Source organism: Sycon ciliatum, chromosome 5 (genome assembly GCF_964019385.1).
Source record: "Sycon ciliatum chromosome 5, ocSycCili1.1, whole genome shotgun sequence".
Lineage (NCBI taxonomy): Eukaryota > Metazoa > Porifera > Calcarea > Leucosolenida > Sycettidae > Sycon > Sycon ciliatum.
Window position 1 is genome coordinate 20,692,228 of NC_088647.1, and position 23,360 is coordinate 20,715,587.

The 23,360-nt window shown below is 47.8% G+C and overlaps 2 protein-coding genes across 2 annotated transcripts in view; both read left to right on the forward strand.

Annotated features, from left to right (window-relative positions):
- Positions 1 to 19,389, forward strand: part of LOC135817990 (inversin-A-like) — a 47,885-nt gene extending 28,496 nt beyond the window's left edge. The window contains exons 5-27 of the mRNA XM_065331294.1: positions 1,046 to 1,143; positions 1,768 to 1,836; positions 2,847 to 3,029; positions 3,771 to 3,866; positions 4,512 to 4,616; positions 5,300 to 5,443; positions 5,768 to 5,902; positions 6,644 to 6,727; positions 7,383 to 7,507; positions 8,085 to 8,186; positions 8,637 to 8,693; positions 9,254 to 9,394; positions 10,118 to 10,262; positions 12,445 to 12,546; positions 13,194 to 13,306; positions 14,671 to 14,769; positions 15,266 to 15,403; positions 15,723 to 15,943; positions 16,160 to 16,236; positions 16,969 to 17,064; positions 17,727 to 17,839; positions 18,068 to 18,236; positions 18,505 to 19,389. Coding sequence (XP_065187366.1) covers positions 1,046 to 1,143; positions 1,768 to 1,836; positions 2,847 to 3,029; positions 3,771 to 3,866; positions 4,512 to 4,616; positions 5,300 to 5,443; positions 5,768 to 5,902; positions 6,644 to 6,727; positions 7,383 to 7,507; positions 8,085 to 8,186; positions 8,637 to 8,693; positions 9,254 to 9,394; positions 10,118 to 10,262; positions 12,445 to 12,546; positions 13,194 to 13,306; positions 14,671 to 14,769; positions 15,266 to 15,403; positions 15,723 to 15,943; positions 16,160 to 16,236; positions 16,969 to 17,064; positions 17,727 to 17,839; positions 18,068 to 18,236; positions 18,505 to 18,654 — 2,762 coding nt within the window. The 3' untranslated portion in view covers positions 18,655 to 19,389. The remainder of the gene's footprint in view (positions 1 to 1,045; positions 1,144 to 1,767; positions 1,837 to 2,846; positions 3,030 to 3,770; positions 3,867 to 4,511; positions 4,617 to 5,299; positions 5,444 to 5,767; positions 5,903 to 6,643; positions 6,728 to 7,382; positions 7,508 to 8,084; positions 8,187 to 8,636; positions 8,694 to 9,253; positions 9,395 to 10,117; positions 10,263 to 12,444; positions 12,547 to 13,193; positions 13,307 to 14,670; positions 14,770 to 15,265; positions 15,404 to 15,722; positions 15,944 to 16,159; positions 16,237 to 16,968; positions 17,065 to 17,726; positions 17,840 to 18,067; positions 18,237 to 18,504) is intronic.
- A 1,962-nt stretch (positions 19,390 to 21,351) lies between these two features.
- Positions 21,352 to 23,360, forward strand: part of LOC135817993 (exocyst complex component 2-like) — a 32,984-nt gene continuing 30,975 nt past the window's right edge. The window contains exon 1 of the mRNA XM_065331298.1: positions 21,352 to 21,618. Within this exon, the coding sequence (XP_065187370.1) occupies positions 21,513 to 21,618 (106 nt within the window). The 5' untranslated portion in view covers positions 21,352 to 21,512. The remainder of the gene's footprint in view (positions 21,619 to 23,360) is intronic.

A 23,360-nucleotide genomic window follows, 5' to 3' on the forward strand; every position in this document is an offset into this window, starting at 1 on the left:
ACAGGACACGGCATCGGAGAGGCGAGCAGTTTCTCTTACAATACGAAATAGCAATTTAACGAGCAGCTTTTCGAGCAATTGAGTCCATCATGCTCGACCACTGCATATCAGAGTCAATGTGTGCACTGAGATACTTGGCGGTAGCTACAACGTCAAGGGGAACAGTGGCGCATATAACATGGAGGCTGTGAATAACAGCTGCAGATAGGTTATGGGGAGAGAGCTTGAACATCTGTGCCACTGCTATAGACAAGAAGGCGCAAATCGCATGATGCTCACATTCAATTAACCATGCTCGAACTTAATGTCACCGACATAGAGTAGGAAAAGTAAAGGGCCCAACACTGAGCCTTGCGGCACACCACTTGTGCACACGGTGGGAGGGCTGGTGGCAGTGCCAATGGTAACCTTCTGCTCTCGGCTTTTGAAATAATCTGCAGGGCCGTAGCCACCACGTTTTGACTGATCCGGTCTTACATTTCAATTAAAAAAACAACAACTTTAAAATGCTATGACCAGTTCAAGGTAATTCTGCTGATTACTAAAATTACGATTTTGTCTCCGCGTCGACTATTCGCCGGTGCAATTCAAGGTATACATACATGTACATGCACTTCGAAAATTGTACATGTATGTATAGAACAGAACAACAAGGACAATGTTCTGTTCTGTATTACGCTCTGCCTCCGTCGTGTTGAGCACTGTCAGCACACTGGGCACACCCTCGGGTACATGTACTTCGAAGTATGTATACAAATTCTCGAAAACTGGACCAACCGGACCGGTGGCTACGCCCCTGCTGTGTCATACATAGTTTTATAATAGTACTATGCTGTTGCAGTATTTTGCTCTTTCATGGAGCCAGAAAAGGCTCGATGTGGGCTGTGCTAAAATGCCTGGCGCGTAGAATATCGGACATACCACGCCCATGACACGCACCAGCTATCTGCGCATTTTGTCTGGTCCTGGTTTTTACAACTTGATGAGGCGGCAGACACATTACACCACTACACTGTGCTTGTTTTCCGGGTGTTTTGTGCAATAGGGAATACACCACTGCACTATGCTTGTCTACTGGGTGAGCACAGCATTATCAAGGTGTTGCTGAAGGCCGGTGCGGACTACAGCAAGAAGAACTGCTTGGTAAGGCAACCGGCCTAATTCTGGCAAACCCTACGGACATTCAACCTCACAAATCTCACAAATCTCACAAATCTCACAAATCGGATGTTGATCAGTCCACAGTACAGTACTGTTGGTCGCCGAAGAACTGGCGCTCAGCCTCCTAGCCTAGACCGTTCCTATTTTCATGTACTACAGTCTATGCACAGTTGAGTCACTGTGTATACATTTGTATGCTGTGCTTGGTGAAATTCTAGCCTGGCCGTTCTTCGGTGCCCCGTTCTTCGGTGCCCCGTTCCTCGGTGCCCCATTCTTCGGTGTCCCGTTCTTCGGCGCTCCGTTCTTCGGCGCCCGACAGTACTGCAGTCTGATTCCAGTATCTTTTACGACCTTCACTGACGAGATCTGAATGACCGACACAGCTGTGTGGAGGACTAATTATTTAAGTCAACATCTACATTGTACATGTACAGCAACTTGGAATCGTGTTGCTGGTGTGTGGTGGAAAATGAGGTCATGGCCAGAGAGCGCATCTGGTGGAGTTTTGAACAAAATCAACAATTCATTGCGTTTCTATTCCTGATGAATTTTTGTTGCCCCATTTTATGTGTATGGGGGTGTGTTTGTTGGGGAATTCCGAAACAGGGAAGCACCCCATTGCATCTATCTGTGGCATCTGGCTCAGACAAAGCTGTCCAGACATTCTTGAAGGAGGTAAGATCATCAACTTTGGTTTCAAGCTGTAAGAGCTGATGTGTTTGGCTGTTAAGCTACCGTAAGTTGAGTGGAATGAACTGGACTTACACTTCTCCCCTCCCGGTGCCAGGCCCCTCTCTACCACCGGCTGTAATTCTTTGGCGATTTTGTTGGTCCTTGCAGCTTGATATTATGTTGCTACTGCCTTACAGAATTGAACGCGGTTTCAAAAACTTCAGAATTTTTCCCCAGTCCAATGGTCTGCTTCTGCTGTAGGATATGATCATCATTATGGTGGTTATTTGTTTCTATATTCAGAAGTAAGGGTAAGGCTTCTTGCAGTTTCATTTAGAAGAAATGCATTTGAGCTGGCAAGCTCGTTCCCATCACTCCGCGAGACATCATTATGTGAACAGATCAATGTCCACATGGCATGGGTTACAGTCAGACCTCGCTTATCCGGTCCTCTTTTATCCGGATCCCTCGCCATCCGGAAGAAAATAGTTGGTTACAGATTTACAGCATACTTGATGCGTCCAACATAACCGGTATTCGGATATCCGGTTCCCTCGCCTATCCGGATATTACGTGGAAAATGGATGTGTGCGGTTATGCGAGGTCTGACTGTACCGATGCTTGATTGCATTCAGGTGATCTGAGGATGAGGCTGTGGATGTGTGAACTGTTTCTCTTGTTTGTTTCACTTATTAGCAGTGGTGAGGCTTCCTGCAGCTTCATGCATAGGAAAAAAGGTTTCAGAGCAGACCCGCTCTCTTCCCATTCACTCTGCAAACTCGAACTCGTTTCTCAATCAATTATTACAACGTTTCTGCACAATTGCCCTCGTCAGGTATGCAATGGTGTGCAAGTTTTGCGAAGGAGCAGTTGGGAGGAGTTTGAGTTTGCAGAGTGAAGGGGAAGAGAATGGGTGTGCTCTGAAACCTTTTTTCCTATGTTTCTCTTATGTTATACTTACTCCTATGTTGCACGGTGTGTGTGCTATCACTACCTGTATAATTCGTATACAGGCAAAGGGCGAGATGCTGGACGTCGATGCTATGACCTCGCATGGCTACTCACCACTGGCACTGGCTGTATATGCTGATCATGCTAGCATTGTCAGCACACTGCTCAAGGCCAAGGCCAGCACAGTGCAGGCCAGCACGGCCGTTCACGGTTACTCTGCTGTGCACTACTCCCTGCACACGATGGTGAGTCGCAACCACACCGCCAACACTCGTACAGCGTAGCCGGGGGTGGGGGGAGGAGAATGATCCCCCTTCTGCCGGTTCATCTAGCCTTGGAAATCTGAAAACAATCCTATTGGAGACATGTGCATGATGTCATGGGACTGCTTGTCCAGTGCTGATGCTGGTATGATGAGGCACTGCCTGATAATTCGAACAGTGTACGCCAGAGCTGGTATTCAAGCATATACTCATACCTTGGTTATCCAGACCCCGGAGTTACGGGCACTTCCGTCTACCGGGCACCTTTTGGGCAAGTTTCAGTGGAAATATTACTACTCTTTTGTCACTTTTTGTGGAAATAGTGACGTCATATGCCATATCTGTGGCCGTTCCCCATCAAAGTGTATGTAATTCGGAGTTAGGACTATTTCAAAGTTACGGGCATTGTCCGGTCCCGGACCGCCCGAATGGACCAAGGCATGAGCATATTTAACATGTACAGCACAGGCCTACAGTGCAGTACCTAGTATAATGATAGCAGAATTGTAAACAATCCTTTGCAGATGGGGTATTGTGGGAGCAGGGGTGTCGAAACCAGTGCGGCAGGTGCGGCCAAAGCCGTGCCAATAATTTCCCCTGAGGAGGCACTGTTATGTGAACAGGTCAACGTCCACATGGCATGTGTTACTACTGATTGATTGCATCCAGCAGGTGATCTCTGGATGATGCTGTCAATGTCTATGCACTGTTTCTCTTGTTCAGTCTAAGAAAGCCTTGAAGGGCATGCTGGACATCGCTGGCTGCGCCAATGCGAAGACGGCGGCCGGCCTTACAGCCCTTCACCTGGCCTGTGCTACGGTATGTGTGTGTGTAACTGGATAGGGTTGTTGGATAAGCTCAATATAATAGTGAAGACTTGTGGTAACGTAATCTCGGGGGTGTAGCAGCCGGTCCGGCCACCCGGCTTTGGCCGGACCACTTTTTCGCCCAGAAGTGCTCAGAATGCAGGATTTTGCACCCTAATTTCAAAAAATTCCCGGGGGATATCCCCCGCACCCCCTCCGACCGGACTACCTTCAACAACGGTGCTATGCGCCTGGATCCCTGTAATAGGAGGCCACCTGTTATAGAGTTTGTCACATCAGATCCCTCACTTTATCAACATACTTCAGTACATGTGACCTATGTAGAAAGACCACCTGTGACCTATGATCACTAAGTGACCTGTGTAGAATGACCACTCGTGACCTGTGATCACTATGTGACCTGTGTAGAAAGACCACCTGTGACCTGTGACCACTATGTGACCTGTGTAGAAAGACCACCTGTGACCTGTCACCACTTTATCAACATACTTGTGACCTGTGTAGAAAGACCACCTGCCTTATAGAGTCCGGTCATCCAGGGTCCCTCACTGTAGAGGAGCAAAAGTATTGAAAAAAAGTATTGAAAAATTGACTCTCTAGCCGACCATGTTTTTGTGTCTGTGTTGGCACCCTGCAGGGTAACATCAATCATGCCGAGCTGCTTTTGAAGAAAGGAGCTAAGGCAGACGCGAAGGATAACCTCGGCTGTACGCCATTTCACTGGGCTGCACTGTGCGGACAGGTAAGGTTCAGCACCCGAGTCACTTAATCAGGACCGGCGAAAGCAGTGCGTGTTGATTGGTGTGGCCGTTCTAAAGCCTTTCATACGGTTTGTGAATAATATTTGGCGATGCATCTGCTTGAATTCGTTTGGAAGCGTCGTGAAACACAGTCGAACCTTTCATTAATGGACGCCCTTGAAATCAGACATCTGCCCTGTACAAGGAAGTGTTTTGCATACAAACAGCTGACTGTATTGACTGCATTGGGAACAGTTAGGGTAAATCGATTGTGCTGTCGATGTGGAAGTGACAGTATTGGCAATGTACAGGATGTTCAACTATGATGGCAATCTCTCTTCACAACAGTGGCAATTTGATACGTGTACCGTAAAACCTGGTTTAAGCGACCACCCCCCCCCCCCCAAGGTGCAAGCAAAAGCGGTCGTTAAAGCCAGGTGGTCTTTAGAACCAGGTCCCACAGTATCTGTGTAGAACTGTCCGTGCATGGAAAAACGGTCGTCAAGAGCAGGTGGTCGCTAAACCCAGAGGTCGCTTACACCAGCTTTTACTGTACATGATGTTCTCCTGTGATGGCAATCTCTCTTCGCAACGGTGGCAATTTGATACGTGTATTCACAAACAAATCTTGTCTCTGATCATATGATTATCTGGTGTGATCTACTCTGTCGCGGACATTGCGTAGATGCCCATTCTCGCGTTCCTACTTGACTGGAAGAAAGGTTCGCTGCGTCTTGGGGCAGCGTTGAAGGATGCGAACGGTACAGGCATTGTGTGCTATGCGGCCTTGCAGGGACACCTTGCCGTGACCCGTTTCCTTCTCAGCCGGGTAAGTTGTTCTGTGGCGCTCCGTGTACATATCTGCGTCTGCATATCCACCGTGACGGCACCACAGCACAGCATGAATTTAGCCTTGACTTACCGCATCCCTGAGTATAAGTCGCACCTATTTGTTCTAAACGTCAGGGGCAAAGAAGGTGATGCGACTTACAATCGAGTGTGACTTCTTACTTACGTGAACATATTGAAACAGTATGGCTCAGACCTGAAAGTGAGGGTGCGACTTACAATCGAGAGCAACTTATCGGGCAAGTACTGTAAGCAGCATAGAAAGTAACATGCTTGTGTAATTCTCTACTCTGCCATTGTTCAGGGGTTCTCTGCTGAGGAAAGTGATAACTGCGGTCGTCTTGCTACCCACTACGGTTCGGTGGGTCCAGCGGCAGAGAAAGTTCTCAAGGAGCTTCTGAATACCAACCCTGATCTTGTCAAAGCGGTGGATAATGAGGTAACGCAAGGTGTAAACTTTATTGGGCGTATAATTATGTGCATTCAGTCTGTAGCATGCCCGTGTGTGTACATGTGTGTGTGTGTGTGTGTGTGTGTGTGTATGTGTGTGTGTGTGTGTGTGTGTGTGTGTGTGTGTGTGTGTGTGTGTGTGTGTGTGTGTGTGTGTTTGCGTGCGCGTCCGCCACGTGACGTGTGTTTGCACATGTGTGCGTGTGCTTATGTGTGTCTGTCTGTGTACACGTGTGTGCGCATGTGTACATGCCTGTATGCATACATTTTGACTTTATATTCTTTAAAAGAATACAGTAAAGCCTTGTGCCGTGCCTTGTCTACATATTTCAGAGAATTTAACAGGCCTCTAGATGAGAACATTTTCTTCTATACTGATACAAGACAACCGTCATGGCATCACGCAGTATGTCTCCACAGAAACTAGACGTATGTGCACATTGCCCATACTGAAAATCAGGTCTGCATTGAAGACCGGCTTCTGTACGAGACAGGTGTTAGAAGACAAAGACAACACGGTTTCAGGTGGTTTGTGCGTCTTCCGTTCTTGCAAAATACCTCGCCAAAGGCCAGATAGTCACGCGTTTTCACACGTCTTATTTGAGTGATTCTGTGGTCCAATACCATGCAGGCTGTATTGTATTGGTGTAGAAGAATGGTCTCATTCCTGGCTGCACGGGAGAGTTTATTTGTTATTATTGTCCTGTGTTGTGTGGAAATGTCTGCTTAGGGTAACAATGTACTTCACCAGGCTGCAATGACAGGCTCTCTCAGCTTGGTACAATGGCTAGTCACCAACTATTCCCAACTAGAGGTGAGAGAGAGAGAGAGAGAGACGTTGCTGGGTTAGTTGCTTAGCATTCTTATATTAGTGCAAAGGATACTGATACAAATCGTTGCGTTTTATCATATTGTGACTCCAGTCCCTTATTTCCACTGACGACTCAGAAGGAACTAGAGAATCGATTCTGGAAATGAGAACATCTAAACCGTTTTACAAGTTGTCATGTGTGTGGTGAAGTCTGCGGTCGCATGATTCGTACTTTTATACCTCTGATTAAATTGTTGTCTCCACGAAGATAATAAAATTTTGATACTGATACTGGTAAACTTACTATGAATGCTGTGTGTGTGATCGCAAGCACCGAGTCAGGCTGAAACACCAGAGTGGTTGTACATGAACCAAAGGTACAGTGGTGGCAAGTTGGCATCTGAAATCCAACCCCTGATTTCGTACTAGAGCGCAGCACCGATTCTAGCCGTCTCTATTTTCGTAGAGTTGCAAGCGCGTGCTGGTTTTCAGCAATGTGAGTGCACCGAGCTGGGGGTCGGATTTCACTTGCCACCACCGTCGGTCTCACACGCCATGATTGACTTGGGCCCTAATAGAACTGATGACATGTTCACACTCTGAAGATTAAACAAAGAAAGAGTGTATCATGCAGTTGTTCATGCTTCCTTCTTTTTAGGTGAACTCCCAGACCAAGGACCTGTGTTCTTGCCTGTGGCTGGCAGCTGCCAATGGTCACAGCGAGTGCATTGAGTGGCTTGCCGCGCATGGCGCTGATGTCCATCTGGCCAATAGGGGAAAGCTGTGAGTAGTAGTACATTGACGCATTTTTTCAATTGCAACAAATCCATGAATTGCTCTCCAAAAGCAGCGCACCAGGATGTTATGCCCACGGATGTTGTCTGCTTTTGTATACCAGTGCTGACACAATCTTTCTCCCCAAACCAGAAAAAGTCAGGATGTATAAAACATCCAGCTACATACATGTACTTATACTGGGACATAACATAACACCAACACAAGGCCATGTACCAAATCACATACCCATAATGCCGCGTATGAAGACTGGGCTTTTCCTGTGAAAGCTGATATCAGGGCTAGGTTTATAATCAAGTTTTTTCGTGCATGTCAAGTCAACATAACCAGGCTTGTGTGCTGGTGGAGAATCTGGAAAACCAGGCTTGTATTCCAATAGGCTTCTGTATGAGACCTGCTTTTCACACAAGCCAATACGGTGATATCCAGCTACACAGTACACTGTCCAACAAGTTGTTGCTGTAAGCCTGGTCATGGCCACTATGCACCCCACCGCTGTCAGATGTTATGCTTCAGCACAATACCAACACCATTGAAGTGAAACACTGATGCTCTTTTCTTACAGCACGCCACTGCATGCTGCATCGCAGAATGGCCATCCAGCTGCCGTGGAAGTATTGCTAACGTGCGGTGCGGAGGCTAACCAATCAGACGTCCAGGGTCGATTGTAAGTTAGGAGCGTGTGTGGTGGGAGACTGGATGAATATCCTTTTGCAACAGCTTGAGGGTGTACGCGTCGTGTAGGAAGTCTTAAGAGCAAAGATCTCAGGGGAACAGAGTGGAGAATCGCACTGTCCACTGTAAAGAGGACTAGCTCCAGATCGTCTGTGGCTTTGTTGCACATGCACCGCACTGTTATCACTACTGCACCAGCATTGCTCCGTTGCCAATACATTGCCCCATGCATGTGTATAATTGCGGCCTGTGAAGTCGGCAAAAACAAACGTGTAGAACGGAAGCAATATTGGTAGCATTCAAGATGATGCTGGATCGACATAGGGCACGTGTAATGGAACGCCAGGTGATGCAAGTTTGCAGTTTCACCGATTTTACAGGTAGCAACTGTGTCACTGGTATCTTGAAGACAAATACTGTACTTGCTTTTCTTCCGTTTCAGACCAATCCACCTTGCTGCGAGGAACGGACACTTGTCGGTACTAAGTATGTTAATCAGGTCAGTCATAGCCTACAATCAAGCTATTTGTCCATATGTTCCATTGCCTCTAATTTTCCAGTACTTCACTCGATAAGAAAGCATGAAACTTGGTTTGTGAAATTCTTGAATCCTGATAATGGTGGTAAAGAGCTTGTAATTTTTTTAGTTTCATCGCCAGTGTCCTTAGTTAGCCGTGAGGAGGGCTGCTTGTATAAAAGTACTACAGTCAATTACAGTCAAAGGCTTTGCTAATAAAGACTGCGGATATAACGACAATTCGTGAACAACGACAGAATTTCCATGCCCAGAGCAAAGTCCATTCTACCTGTATACATATTCTGAGACTTCGCGAATAAGGACACTTTTCTGATGCCTGGCCGAGTGTTGTTATACGCAAAGTTGACTGTACTGGGTGTAACCATAACTAGTTCATGGGAGATCCATGGTGTGAGTCTGGTCTTTGACTAACGGCTATAACAGTTTGTGATCAGGGTGTTTTGCCCAAGACTGACTACGGCTTGTGAAGTTGTGGCAGTTGTTCTGCATCTCTACGCTTCTCCTGATACACGTGTGTGCAGTAAGGTGGCATCAGTGGACACTAGCTGCGAGCATGGCCGCACAGCTCTGTCCTACGCCGCCGAGCATGGCCATACGATTGTATGCCAGCTGCTGATCGACAATGGCGCTGCTGTCAATCAGTGTGATTCCACCTCAGAGAAGTAGGTCCTCTCCTCTGTATGCATGTACAGTTGCGCTCCGTGAAATCTGACCGGAAATGCAAAACGTTCGCTCGGGGCCAGTTCCGATAACATCACTGCATTCGTAATGTGTACGTCAAGCCGCATCCCTACCACGTCAAGGGCAAGTTGAGGGTGCCAAGTATGCATTTTAGGTCGGATTTCACCGAGGGCAACTATACAAGCAATGTCTAGAAAATTTCTATATTTCAATATTTAATATTTAATATTTAATATTGAGACTGTCAACAGTATAGTACTCATGAGTGTCGAAAACAACAGCTGTGAGGCCACCTTTTGTTAGACCCCTATGCAACTGGGCTTCTGTACAGCAGCAGGGATCCACCCAGATACCTTTGACTTGTGCTCGAAATGCATGCATGCATTTCACCAGAGTGGGATTGATCAAGTTAGTTGATGATGACTATGTTACAGGCAAAGTAGTACCGTTATCACACATAAAGCAGAATCTGTGGAATAAACGTGTCCAAGGCACTAAATGCAGGGTTGTTCAGAAGAGGTGGACAAAACTACTCAAAATGTGACGTTGCCACAATGGACATTTTACGTGCACATAGCAAGTAGCTTGTACAGCTTTCCCTATTTTGAAGTTTTGATACTACAGTAAGCGAGTGTCTGTTTGTTTGTTTGTTTGTTTGTTTGTTTGTTGGTTGGTTGATTGGCTGGTTCATGCCATGACTGCAGGCAATCTCCGCTGGACTATGCACTTCACGGTGCACATCGTGACTGTGCCGACTACCTCACCAGCGTCGGCGCTTTCACGTGCGGCGGACGATTCCACCGGGCCGTCTCGGCGCTGCAGGCCGTCTGGAAGTTCAAAACGCTCTGCGTAAGCGAATACGAAACAAGTGCTGGGTATATGGGATGTCTTCCATTCACGATGTGGGTGGTCTCGCCTGGGGAAGGACTACGGGCCGCATGCAGTGTTGCATTCAATTGCAGTGTGCGTCAAGTATCCTATCTTGGAGCATGTCATGCATGCCCATTTTTTCTAGTAGTTAACCGAAGCTATAGTCAATTCACCATGAGATGGGGGGGGGGGGGGGGTAGTAACGGCCGTTCTCTTGGATGCTCTGTATCTCCAATGCTATTTAAATATCATACCGACAAGAAGAGGAAGGAGAAATTGTTGTAACTCTAAAATCCAGGCACAAGGAGTTGCTCATCACAGACAGCAGTAGTTGTCTGATGATTGCATATCTAGAGTCACAACAGTCCTCCTCCCACCCCTCTTATTGTTGTCATTAGCTCTGTCCCCGAGTCGGGCATCGAGCACTCCATTTGACAGCCTGAAACCGTTCTGTTCTGTTTCAATACGAATGATCATACAGATGCGCTCACGGAAATCTGACCCAAAGTGCAAAACCGAGGCCCTGGCTGGAGCAGTTCCGATTACATCACTGTGCTGGTACATGTGTATGTCCAGCCAGGCGCATTCGTACCACTTCCAGGGTGTCAAGGGCCGTGCAAGTTGAGGGCGCCATATATGCACTCTGGGTCGGATTTCACTGAGCTCTGCCAACTGTATGTATGGTGTTGCAGTGAGTGTATGTATTGTGTTGCAGTGAGTGTATGTATGGTGTTGCAGTGAGTGTATGTATTGTGTTGCAGTGAGTGTATGTATGGTGTTGCAGTGAGTGTATGTATTGTGTTGCAGTGAGTGTATGTATGGTGTTGCAGTGAGTGTATGTATTGTGTTGCAGTGAGTGTATGTATGGTGTTGCAGTGAGTGTATGTATTGTGTTGCAGTGAGTGTATGTATGGTGTTGCAGTGAGTGTATGTATTGTGTTGCAGTGAGTGTATGTATGGTGTTGCAGTGAGTGTATGTATGGTGTTGCAGTGAGTGTATGTATGGTGTTGCAGTGAGTGTATGTATGGTGTTGCAGTGAGTGTATGTATGGTGTTGCAGTGAGTGTATGTATGGTGTTGCAGTGAGTGTATGTATGGTGTTGCAGTGAGTGTATGTATGGTGTTGCAGTGAGTGTATGTATTGTGTTGCAGTGAGTGTATGTATGGTGTTGCAGTGAGTGTATGTATGGTGTTGCAGTGAGTGTATGTATGGTGTTGCAGTGAGTGTATGTATGGTGTTGCAGTGCGTGTATGTATGGTGTTGCAGTGAGTGTATGTATGGTGTTGCAGTGAGTGTATGTATGGTGTTGCAGTGAGTGTATGTATTGTGTTGCAGTGAGTGTATGTATTGTGTTGCAGTGAGTGTATGTATGGTGTTGCAGTGAGTGTATGTATGGTGTTGCAGTGAGTGTATGTATTGTGTTGCAGTGAGTGTATGTATTGTGTTGCAGTGAGTGTATGTATGGTGTTGCAGTGAGTGTATGTATGGTGTTGCAGTGAGTGTATGTATTGTGTTGCAGTGAGTGTATGTATGGTGTTGCAGTGAGTGTATGTATGGTGTTGCAGTGAGTGTATGTATTGTGTTGCAGTGAGTGTATGTATGGTGTTGCAGTGAGTGTATGTATGGTGTTGCAGTGAGTGTATGTATGGTGTTGCAGTGAGTGTATGTATTGTGTTGCAGTGAGTGTATGTATTGTGTTGCAGTGAGTGTATGTATTGTGTTGCAGTGAGTGTATGTATGGTGTTGCAGTGAGTGTATGTATGGTGTTGCAGTGAGTGTATGTATGGTGTTGCAGTGAGTGTATGTATGGTGTTGCAGTGAGTGTATGTATTGTGTTGCAGTGAGTGTATGTATGGTGTTGCAGTGAGTGTATGTATGGTGTTGCAGTGAGTGTATGTATGGTGTTGCAGTGAGTGGCGTGAACAACGTTTTCTTTACTACTACAGTAACACCTGGTTTAAGCGACCACCCCACGGTGCAAGCAAAAGCGGTCGTTAAAGCCAGGTGGTCTTTAGAACCAGGTCCCACAGTGTCCGTCTAGATCTGTCGGTGCATGGAAAAACGGTCGTTAAGAGCAGGTGGGCGCTAAACCCAGAGGTCTCTTACACCAGGTTTTACTGTACCGTTCGTTGGTGTCTGCTCACTCTTCCCTATGTGCAGCGCCAGAAGAAGATAGCCAGGGATCACGCGGCCCGGGTCTTACAGCGCGCTGCCACCGACCTCATGCTGAAACGGGACAAGAGGAAGGACGACAAGCTAGAGGTATGGGTGCCTGGTAAATTGACAGTTACATTGTATTGTGTGTGCGTGTGTGCGTGTGTGTGTGTGTGTGCGCGTGTGCGTGCGCGTGTGTGTGTGTGTGTGTGTGTGTGTGTGTGTGTGTGTGTGTGTGTGTGTGTGTGTGTGTGTTTGTGGGCGTGTGAAAGTGTGAAAGTGTGTGCAAGTGTGTGGTGGTGGGAGGGGAGGGGGGGGGGGGTGATACATCTATTCAGCATTCCCTCTGTTGTGTGTCTATTCAGCATCGTATTTTCAAAAGAAATCAGTTGTGAGCATGCGTGCCGTGTCAAGCTTGCCAGAGAACACATGCATAAACACCACCTGCTTTGTACAGGTATTGTATCTTGTGTCTGCAATGTATGCTCCACAGGCCTTGGCCTAAACGAAGGAAGTATAGTACTAACGGGTGCCGAAGAACGAACAGGCTAGAATTTCACCAAGCACAGCATACCAATGTATACACGGTGACTCAACTGCGCATAGACTGTAATACATGAAAATAAGAACGGTCTGGGCTAGGAGACTGACCCGCCAGTTCTTCGGCGACCGACAGTTCCGTATCCGTCCAAGTAGCTTTCTTGTAATGATCTACTGTTCATGGTTCTCCCCGTCTTCTTGTCGCAAACTTGCAGCTGCTTCGCCGCCAACGGGCCGCCCGCATCATTCAGGCAGCGTGGCGTGAGCATGCGGCCGAGAAGCACCGCTACGAAGCTAGCTACAAGAAGCTGAAGCACATGCTGCAAATGTGAGTGATGGCAGCACTGAGACTGAGAGGGTTCAAATTGGCGGGTTGGCATGGCGATAATAAGATCCTAAGGCTGACATGCAGCAAGTATTCATGAAACCAATGTACAAAAAGAGTTTGCTAGGAAGATCAACAGAAACTGGTTCAAGTGAATCCTGATGACGGCCCTACAAGTTGTAGATGGAGTTGATATTTGCTTCACGAAACTTAAGTTAAGTTGACAGCAAACTGAGCAAAGAACCTTAGAATGTGGATTTGCGCTTGCTCATACTTAAAGGGGAAGTTAAGCCAAAAATCAAAATTTCACCAGTTGTGTAGTCTTCGGGGTGCTGAGTCGAATGGTCTTGGTCCGAGAAAGCTGAGACGATCCCTTCCTACTTGAATCCCAATCGAACTCGCGCACTTCCACCAAAACTGGGTGACTGCGCCCTACTAGATGGGGATTTGTATGCAAAATGTCACTAAAAGCGCCATTTCGTTCTTATAAAAGTACGGATGACCACGATTGGCCCATATGTTGTAGTCTTTTGGACGCTGAGTCGACTGGTTTTGGTGTGAAAAGGCTGCGATGCAGCGTTCCTCCTTTATTTCCAATCGAACATGGTTGAACAAGCGGTCACGTGCTCCTGGGTGCCCAAATCACCTGGTCACCACGCCAGCAGGCGACAACTTTCACACCAAGGTTCAACTCGAGTTCAACTCGAGTGACAGGACTGAACCCAAGAAAGGTCAAACAGGCTAGTAAGTTGTACCCTGCAGGCACGGTGACCAGGTGACTGGTGTACGCAGGAGCACGTGACCACTTGTTCAACCATGTTCGATTGGGAATAAAGGAGGAACGCTGCATCGCAGCCTTTTCGGACCGAAACCAGTCGACTCAGCGTCCAAAAGACTACAACATATGGGCCAATCGCGGTCATCCGTGCTTTTATAAGAACGAAATGGCGCTTTTAGTGACATTTTGCTGCATACAAATCCCCATCTAGTAGGGCGCAGTCACCCAGTTTCGGTGGAAGTGCGCGAGTTCGATTGGGATTCAAGTAGGAAGGGAGCGTCTCAGCTTTCTCGGACCAGCACCCAGAAGACTACAACTGGTGAAATTTTGATTCTTGCCTTAACTTCCCCTTTAAACACTAGTCTTGATGGCTGGCACATTCACCCACATCAAGTGCCTATTGGCGTAAGCCATCGTGATAATACTAGTGGTGGTGGTGAAGTGACGGCAGTGAAGATTGCATGCCTAGGTTAACACTGCTCTGGGCCGCTCGGACCCGGGCCATTCAGGCAGACGCGAAGCAATGAACGCAGGCCTTGTTGTACTTTGTGGGTTGCTAATTGTTTTGCTGATTGTTTGTGTCTGCCAGGGAAAAGCGTCAAGCCTTTCTCTCGTTGGACACCGCTTCTTCGAACCGTGACAAGCTTGCCCCATCGCCGTCCGCACTGGCACCATCTTCTCTTACAAGGTGAGATGGGAATCTACACAGAGCTCAGTTGATGCATAGCAGGATCCTATGATGGGCCGGAATTTAGCCGCTTTAGGTGCAGAGGCATTGGAAGATATTCTACACTGGTGCGACTATGAAAAGGTGGGGCTGGACACGCCCCCCTCCCCGGAAATTTTAGGGAAATTGAGCCCAAATATTGCAAGTAGCCCATAATTATGTCTTTGCTTAAAAATCACAGGATAAAATCGTTGGTGCGGCTTTGGCTTTGGCCGCACCTGCCGCACCGGTTCCGACGCCCCCGCTGAGGTGAAGTCTGTGTGTAGCTGTCACACAACAGTGCACAGGGTCACGCTGGTCTTTGAAGACAGGTTGCCTTTCAAAACAAGTTCAATTGTGCAGTATTGGTGGTTGCAGGGGGCCATGGTAGAGAGAGAGAGACAAGGTACGACGTGTGAAATGTGTGAATGGCATGCGGAATGCTGGATGAGAACTTGTTGTGCGTGTGTTTTTACAGGAAGCGTCGCCTGACTCTGGCACCTCAGCGTGTACCTCGTCTGGACAGCGAAGAGCATGCACAGCTGGTGGCCTCGCTCACTAACATGTCAGCCACCTTGCCGGCGTCTGCCATCGATGAAGTGGACGGCAAGCTAGGGTGAGTGTGGTGAGGCGGTCTCGTGGAGCCTTTGCTCAGATGTTGTCGAAGGTCTGTGCGCTTGGACTAGGTCGCTTGTCGTTCGATATGACTGTTTTGTGTTCTTGTCGGAGATGCAGGTCCTTTTCACTGCCTAAGACTGAGAGCAGCAGCAATCAATCATGGTTCATTGCTTCACTGTGTTGTAAATGGGAAATGTGTCTGCTTCATTGAACTATGAGTTTTTGGCCCGAGAGTAATACTGTAGACTGTGCAAAGTAAGGTGACTGTTATAATGAATGTTTGTGACTTTGTCATCTGATGTCATCTTTCCTCTCAGAGCTAGATCCAGCGCTGAGCAGTCATCTGAGAAGCAGGATTCGTCTTCCACCCTGGGTTCATCTGACAGGCAAGCTCCAACAGGGAGGAAAGACAAGCCTACTCCACCTGGCGTGACACCGAAGCAGCTCACAATCTCCATCAAGCCTGCAAGCAGTACCGGGCACAAAGCCGAGAAGCATGCGGCCAAGGCACTGCCACCCGTTGTGGGAAAGCGGAAAGGTAGGTGTGTGTGTGGGTGGGTGTTTGTTTGTGCATATACACGGTGTGTGTGCTTGTGTGTGTTTATGTATGTGTGTGCGTATGTGCATTTCAATGGTGTGTGTGTGTGTGGGGGGGGGGGGTTGTGTCTGACTGCATGTTCCAATGCATGTGTATGCGCTGGTGGGATACTTGACATCGTATCTACCTCTGCACATGTTCATAACTTTCCTTCAGGGCAACCTGTAGCAACCCCATCTGGCCGGTCGCGGAGATCTGGTCGACAGGAAACACGGCCGAACACACTGGACACGGTACGTACAATGTATGCATGCATGTACACTCCGCAACGGCTTGTGGATAATGACCCTCGGTGGTGCATGAGAAAAGTGCTGTTAGTCGGGAATTGTTGCTATACATGAGGTTAAGAGGATGCGTTCGTTTTAGCTACTTGGTAGAGTAGAGTAGAGTCACTCTACCGATAGAGGTAGATGGTAGAGGCAAATTTACGAACGCTGTTCTACCGGATTTAGTAGTTTACACGATGTGTACGTGAAATGTTCCTTTTTTGGATGGAGTTGTGTACAAATCCTTGACCTTGCTGGAAATCCCGTAGCTCTACCGACGTCTACCGGATCCTACCAACTGTTTCCTGGTAGAGCCGGTAGAGGAAAGTAGAATCTACCCTTTTGAGTGGAATTTTTTTCTTTCAAAAAATGAACACCTCTACCGAAAGAAGTAGTTTCTACCCAAACCTGTAGATCAAAAACGAACGCCCCCTAAGAGTGTGCAGTCACATGATCACTACAGTAGGCCTGAAGATTGTGTCGTTATTCATGAGTTGTTGCTATACCAAATATTGCTATTCATGAGGTTGACTGTACTTTGAAGTACCACCATTACATGGAGACATACTGTCCAATTTTTGGACGACATTCACATCGCTCCAATCATGTGACCGGTAGCCTAAAGACCTTGCTTGCAAACATACCCAGTGCCGCACCGTGAGTGCGCTGTTGCTGTTCACTGTTCATGCGGCTGTGTAGATTCAGCAGCTGGAACATTCCATTATGCACCGCGACGCCGAAATACAGCGGCTGCGCGAGGAGAACCAACGCCTGCTGGCAAAGGAGAAAGAAGAGGTAGGCCGGGGTAGGCACAACAGAAACCCATTGAAAGAGTAAATGTTCCAGATTGATAGCACATGGTGTGTCTGCTTGAGACTTTTGTTTAGAGAAGTATGGTGTATTTACTAAAATAAATGCAGACTGAAGTTATGTCTCTCTTGTCTCTTCTGTTTCCTCCGAGATAAGAATGCAATAATACTAAGAAGAAGGACACACTTCAGGCTCTTCAACAACATCTTGAAATCTTGAAATTTGTATGAGACAAGACTTGAAAGCATGCTCGTGAAAATGTTCAAGATCTTGTTGAAGAGCCTTAAGTGTGTGTGTGTCCTTCTGCTTAGCACTATATCTGTTCTGTGAAGTTTGTGTCGCGGTTTCTCCCATCAACACGTCATAATTGTGTGTGGCGTAAGACTGCAGGACGGCTCACCTGCATGACGGTAGTAGTGAAGTCTTTGTGGATAGAGGGATTGAGCCGGGAAAGAGTTGGTACAGTGAGTGCTGCTCGATGGAGTACCGTGCACCACCCGTACACCACACTTTGCCCACAAACAGTCCGTCAAGATCGATCACTAGTACTTTACCAACTGTACACAATACAGCTCTTTCACTGAGTCTGAGTTTGAGTTGGTGCTGCTGCTGTTGCATGGTGCATACTTGTTGGTCCTTCCATTCAGCGCATTGCCAGTACCCGACTGCCCACAGTGCGGGTCTCCGAAGCGACAAAGCAGCGCCGGATCGTCCGCCAACCGTCCGCCAGGCCACACCGGGCGGCAATGGCAGTGCTGCAGTAAGTTAAAAAAACCTTTATGTCCGTACGTACGTATGTGAACGATTGGCCAATCAGAGATGGTTTTGCAACATGTCAGCCTTTGGGATTGCTCTGACCAGAATCCTCCTTGTGTAGATGGAGCTGGAGTGAATGGATCGGCAAACTAACTATCAACCTGCCTCAGCCCTGTTCACATCTCAGACTTCTGTCATTTTCCATGATTGTTCCTGCTCTGTTTCATTGTAGAAAAGCGAAGAGTCCCGATTCGGCGATCAACACTGCAATGTATGTCAATGGCTTGGCAGGGACGGAGCAGGATTATCAACAGCGATGTGATGACCTGAAAGTCCTGCTGCAGTCGATGGAGGAATCTGGGAACCGACCGGGCAGCAGAACTTCCAACAGGCCTGTCTTGGTATGTGCTTTATCCATTGGTTATTGTGAACTGTCTTGTCAAGCGTGCAGGGTACTCCATACACTATTTTTCTTTCCTGTGAAAAAAATGTAATTATCTGGTCACAACCCCCCCCCCCCCCCCAACAAAACACTATCCTCTCTTGTACCGTAAGCTGCTGGTTTCACCATGATGTCATCCTTCCTGCATGTCACAGTGTGCTGCCGCTTGACACGCGTTCATGACTCAATCCCTGTGTGCGTTCACATGATTGTGTTGGTTTCCGCAGGTGGACTCGTTGTCGCCAAGGTCCCAGAAGGCAGAAGCCGAGCGAATGCAGGGTCTGCAGCGTGCCCTGGACGAAGCAGCCCGCCTGCGCTCCGAGACCGAACGCCTGTCGCAGAAAGTGTTCAACCGCATTGGCCAGCCACAGAGCTGATGACTGAGCGCGAGCTATTGGCCACCGATCGCCAACAAGCAACTCAAGTTGATAACCGTGACTACCATATAGCTGTGGCTGAGGGTGGGCACAGTACGCCTAATCTGTGCACATGCACCTGCACCTGCGCTCCGAGACCGAGCGCCTGTCACAGAACTTGAGGTATTCAACCGCATTGGCCTGAGCCGCAGAGCTGACTGAACGCTAACTACTACTTGCCGGCAACCGTTCGCCAACAAGCAACTCATTATAGTAGTAGCACTCAGCTACCCGGCAATGTGGCGTGGTGGTGGTGGTACCCCCGGCTGGTGGACACAGTACTTCTGTGTGCTAAGCGGTCCCACGTGCCCGGCCTGAGCGCTCTGCTAAGTCTGAGCGGCACAGTGCTCGTCGCTGCAGTACTCTGCGTACAAGAGCCTGAGGCGAGTATCAAGCTCATTCGTTGTCTCTCGCATCAGTGCTTGCTGATCATGGTCGTAGGCAACACAGCCAGCATTGCTCCCCGAGTTGTAGCGCTCTGGGGTTTCTCCGTCCGAGCGTCTCGGAGAGTCTTGAAGCCACTTGATATTCGCAACGGCAGGTTCAAGCGGCTGTTTGATTTGTACATATAATGCATCCGAAGTTGAGCTGTTGAACTGAGCCCATGTTGTTTCCACCGCTGTCATTAAAATAATGTCTGGTGCACTGTACACTGTGTATGCGTGTATTTTTTGAGATACTATGATTCGGCACATACACCACACAGTCTATATTCACGGACGGCACGGTGGCACTATCTAAAATGGTCTGTGGCTAGTCTTGCACCTACATGTACATGTACATGTAGGTGTACACTGGCCGTGCTGCGGGCCAGCTGTGAATTCTGCATGATTCCGGCTGGATCATGGCTTTGCCGCGTGACAGTCACGTTTTAGTGCAAGCACGGACTTGTGCAATGATTCGGCTTGCTTCGTGTGTATACCAGTTTGCCATGTGCACCGGCTATCCACTAGGTGCGTGTACCCGCAATCCCACATATGGATTTTTTTGCACGGTATCGTCGAGTATTGAGTACATGTACATGTGTGTTAGGTGGTTGGTTGGTTGGTTGCTTGTTTTTATTACCGTATTTCAGTTCGTTGCCTCAACAGTACAAACGGTAGAAATATCAAGAGGGACGAATGAAAGAGAAAGTAAAACAGAGCAGATAGGGAGTCTCAGTCAGAGCACACACACACACTTGAACTGCAGTCCATGCGCATGTACATTAAATTGTTGTCACCGACTTCTCTTGCTCATACTAGTCGCATGACTTGTGCATGCTGTCTGTTCCCAAATACAATTACCTGGCATTTGACGATTCCCTGGAGTCGGCTGGACCCTGCTTCCGAGTAAGGCCGCGGTCACACATGAAAAGCTTGCACCGCTTTTGCGGAGGCGGAAAGCGGAACTACCACAGCCGCTTTGGCGGACCACACGATGCAGCGGTCACACATACATGTAGACTACTGTGCTCCTCAACGCTCCGCTTTGGCGGAGAGAATGCAAATGCAGCACGTACTATGAAATTTTAGATGTTCTTGTCCGAGTTGAAGCGACCTTCGCTTGTACAAGTAGAGCTATCGTGGATCGCTGACAGGCTGCTGAATGTCTCCTGTCAAGTACACTCGTGGATTTGGGGCGCATTCACTGCGGCCCAGTACAGGTGTATTTGAATATTACTAGTTTGGTTTACATCAATATCAAATTCAAATAGTTGTATAGCAGGGTGTCGTTGCCTCCTTCTTGTCCGAGTTGAAGCGACCTTCGCTTGTACAAGTAGAGCTATCGTGGATCGCTCACAGGCTGCTGAATGTCTCCTGTCAAGTACACTCGTGGATTTGGGGCACATTCACTGCGGCCCAGCACGGGTGTATTTGAATATTAGTTTAGTTTACATCAATATCAAATTCAAATAGTTTTATAGCAGGGTGTCGTTGCCTCCTCCATGATCCATCATCGACCCAGCGACTGCGTGGATGCCTGCAGTTGCAGTGAGGGTGTGGCACAGTACTCTACTACTCCCTGGTTGCAGTCCTAGTGTTGCATACTCTGGTGGACGTATTGCTTGGAGAGTGTTGGAGATCGTCCGCGATCAGGGCCAATGAGTTGGGCGACGGATTCCCTCACCAAGTATCCACTCATAACGATGCAGTATTGTTTGCGAGATCTCCAGAACGTACAGTTCATTGGCAAAGAAGAACAATATGAAAACTGAATACCAAACGGCAACCAAACAACACCAGAACTCAGTGCAGAAGTAGCACACCAAACTCCAAAGCCATCACCATGCGGGTTCCGCCAAAGCGGTTCCGCGAAAGCGGAGGGTCCGCTCGCATTTTTTTGGCGTAGCAAAATCCAAACTTTCCGCCAAAGCGTAACTTACGCCTCCGCCGTTGCCGAGGCAACGGCGGAAGCGTAAGTTACGCTTTGGCGGAACCGCCAAAAAAAGTGCATGTGTGACCGGGGCCTAAAGCTCCCTGGCGCCATGGCTCCGAGTCGAGTCTGAGTGTGACCATGGTGACTCTGATCTGAAGCAAGGAGTAGTAAAATGTCGGTATTTTACTACTCTCTGATCTGACTAGTCGACTGTCTACGTCTGTAGACTGAGTGTGACGGTGAAGTGATCAAACGCAAAGACCCAATGACGTGATCGACTTCAATGACAAAACAAAAGTGAAAAGGTTGCTGAACTGCTGTGAATGAAAACAATTTTGAGGAATGGACTGGTACATGGTGTCCATTTGAGCACCTGAGTTGTTAGGAGTGGCATTCAATCGACTATTGCTCCATCCTCCAGCCACGGAGCTGGTACCCGTGGCTAAACCGAGTTGGGAGACATGCCGCGACCTAATGTGACAGGAATTTCTCCCAGGGAAGGCAGACCTGGCCGTCAGATCACGATTCGTGGAGAAAATCTCGGTGTGGATGGCAGCGATGTGAAGAGTGAGTTATTCGCGATCGTTACAGATAGGTTTCAGTACTGCAAGACGGTTTATTTGTGCTCCATGGGTATCCCACGAACGCTGATGGCTCATGCGGCAGAGAGATATGATTTTTTCATATCACATACAGTAACAACTTCAGTATGACGTACATGTAGGCCTGTATGGCCAATGGGCAATACAGATCGGTACGTTGTAGCCGAGGTACACGTACTGTACTATAAGTAAGATCAAGAGTACACAATACCCAAGAGCGTGCAATTCCACTGTACTGTGGGTGCTGTCCCGATAGAATTTCAAGTTGACGTCATTTTTATGATGCAATGCGCATTGTACACGTATTATCAGACATATCCTGGACCTGTGGTTGGCGAACCCCCATTTTATCCTGTGCAAACTAGTTCAAGGAAACACGTGGGATACGTTGACACCCCGTTGTAAATCACTCATGTGAAGAGCATTGCATCATAAATGATGACGTCAACTTGAAATTCTGCCAGGACAGCAGGGTATGCGGGAGTTGCACACTCTGGGGGGTTATGTGCTCTTGCTAAGGTCAAATGATGGGTAAACGTAATGCATGGTCCTCCGAAACAGCCAGGAGGGTAAGCAGCTTACGACCCGTTCCATCATTGAGTCGACACTTGGAGGCATGTTGCTGGTGTGTTGACCGAGCTCGACTGAAGAGCAATTGCGGTGGGGAGTGGGGACTCGATGTCCTCGAAAATAATACGTTTGACAACTCCCAAAATGTTACTGTTGAAGAACCTGAACAGAGGTGCGTCCTCTTTCTATGTGAAATATTACGTTCCACTTGTAAACACTTCCATTCCCCGAATAGGCTCTCAGCTGCACAACATGAATCATTGAATGAAAAAGGATTGCCAGTATTTCGCCCATTGGGCATCATCACGGCATTGATTGATACCTATGCAAAGAAAACGCTGCAGTCGAGTTGGACAGTTATTGGGAAATAGTACTTTTTATGCTTTATTCAGAGTACTTGCTACTGGAATTCCACAGTACGTGAATTGCATCGTCTAAGTGTAAAAAAGAGAGAGCAAAAACAAGTAACCAACTGCAGCTAGCGACAGTGGCAGTATTATTAGTGTTGTATGAACAGTAGTATATATACGCTTAAGAGTGTACATGTACTAATGTTTTGTATAACACGGAACAGACAGTGAATGCACGCAAAACATAGCTTCAGCTGTAGCTTTGCCAGACTCCCAAACACATACACAAAGGCATCATGTTGTGGTATGCTGCATCGTAGACCTGTATACAGCATGTGCTCTCTCTCTCTCTCTCTCTCTCTCTCTCTCTCTCTCTCTCTCTCTCTCTCTCTCTCTCTCTCTCTCTCTCTCTCTCTCTCTCTCTCTCTCTCTCTCTCTCTCTCTCTCTCTCTCTCTCTCTCTCTCTCTCTCTCTCTCTCTCTCCTCTCTCTCCTCTCTCTCTCTCTCTCTCTCTCTCTCTCTCTCTCTCTCTCTCTCTCTCTCTCTCTCTCTCTCTCTCTCTCTCTCTCTCTCTCTCTCTCTCTCTCTCTCTCTCTCTCTCTCTCTCTCTCTCTCTCTCTCTCTCTCTCTCTCTCTCTCTCTCTCTCTCTCTCTCTCTCTCTCTCTCTCTCTCTCTCTCTCTCTCTCTCTCTCTTTCTCTCTCTCTCTCACTCTCCCTATCTCTCTATCCCTCTCTATTCAGCTGAGCAAATGCTGTAAAGAGGGTTGCCCCTGCTACACTCAGTTC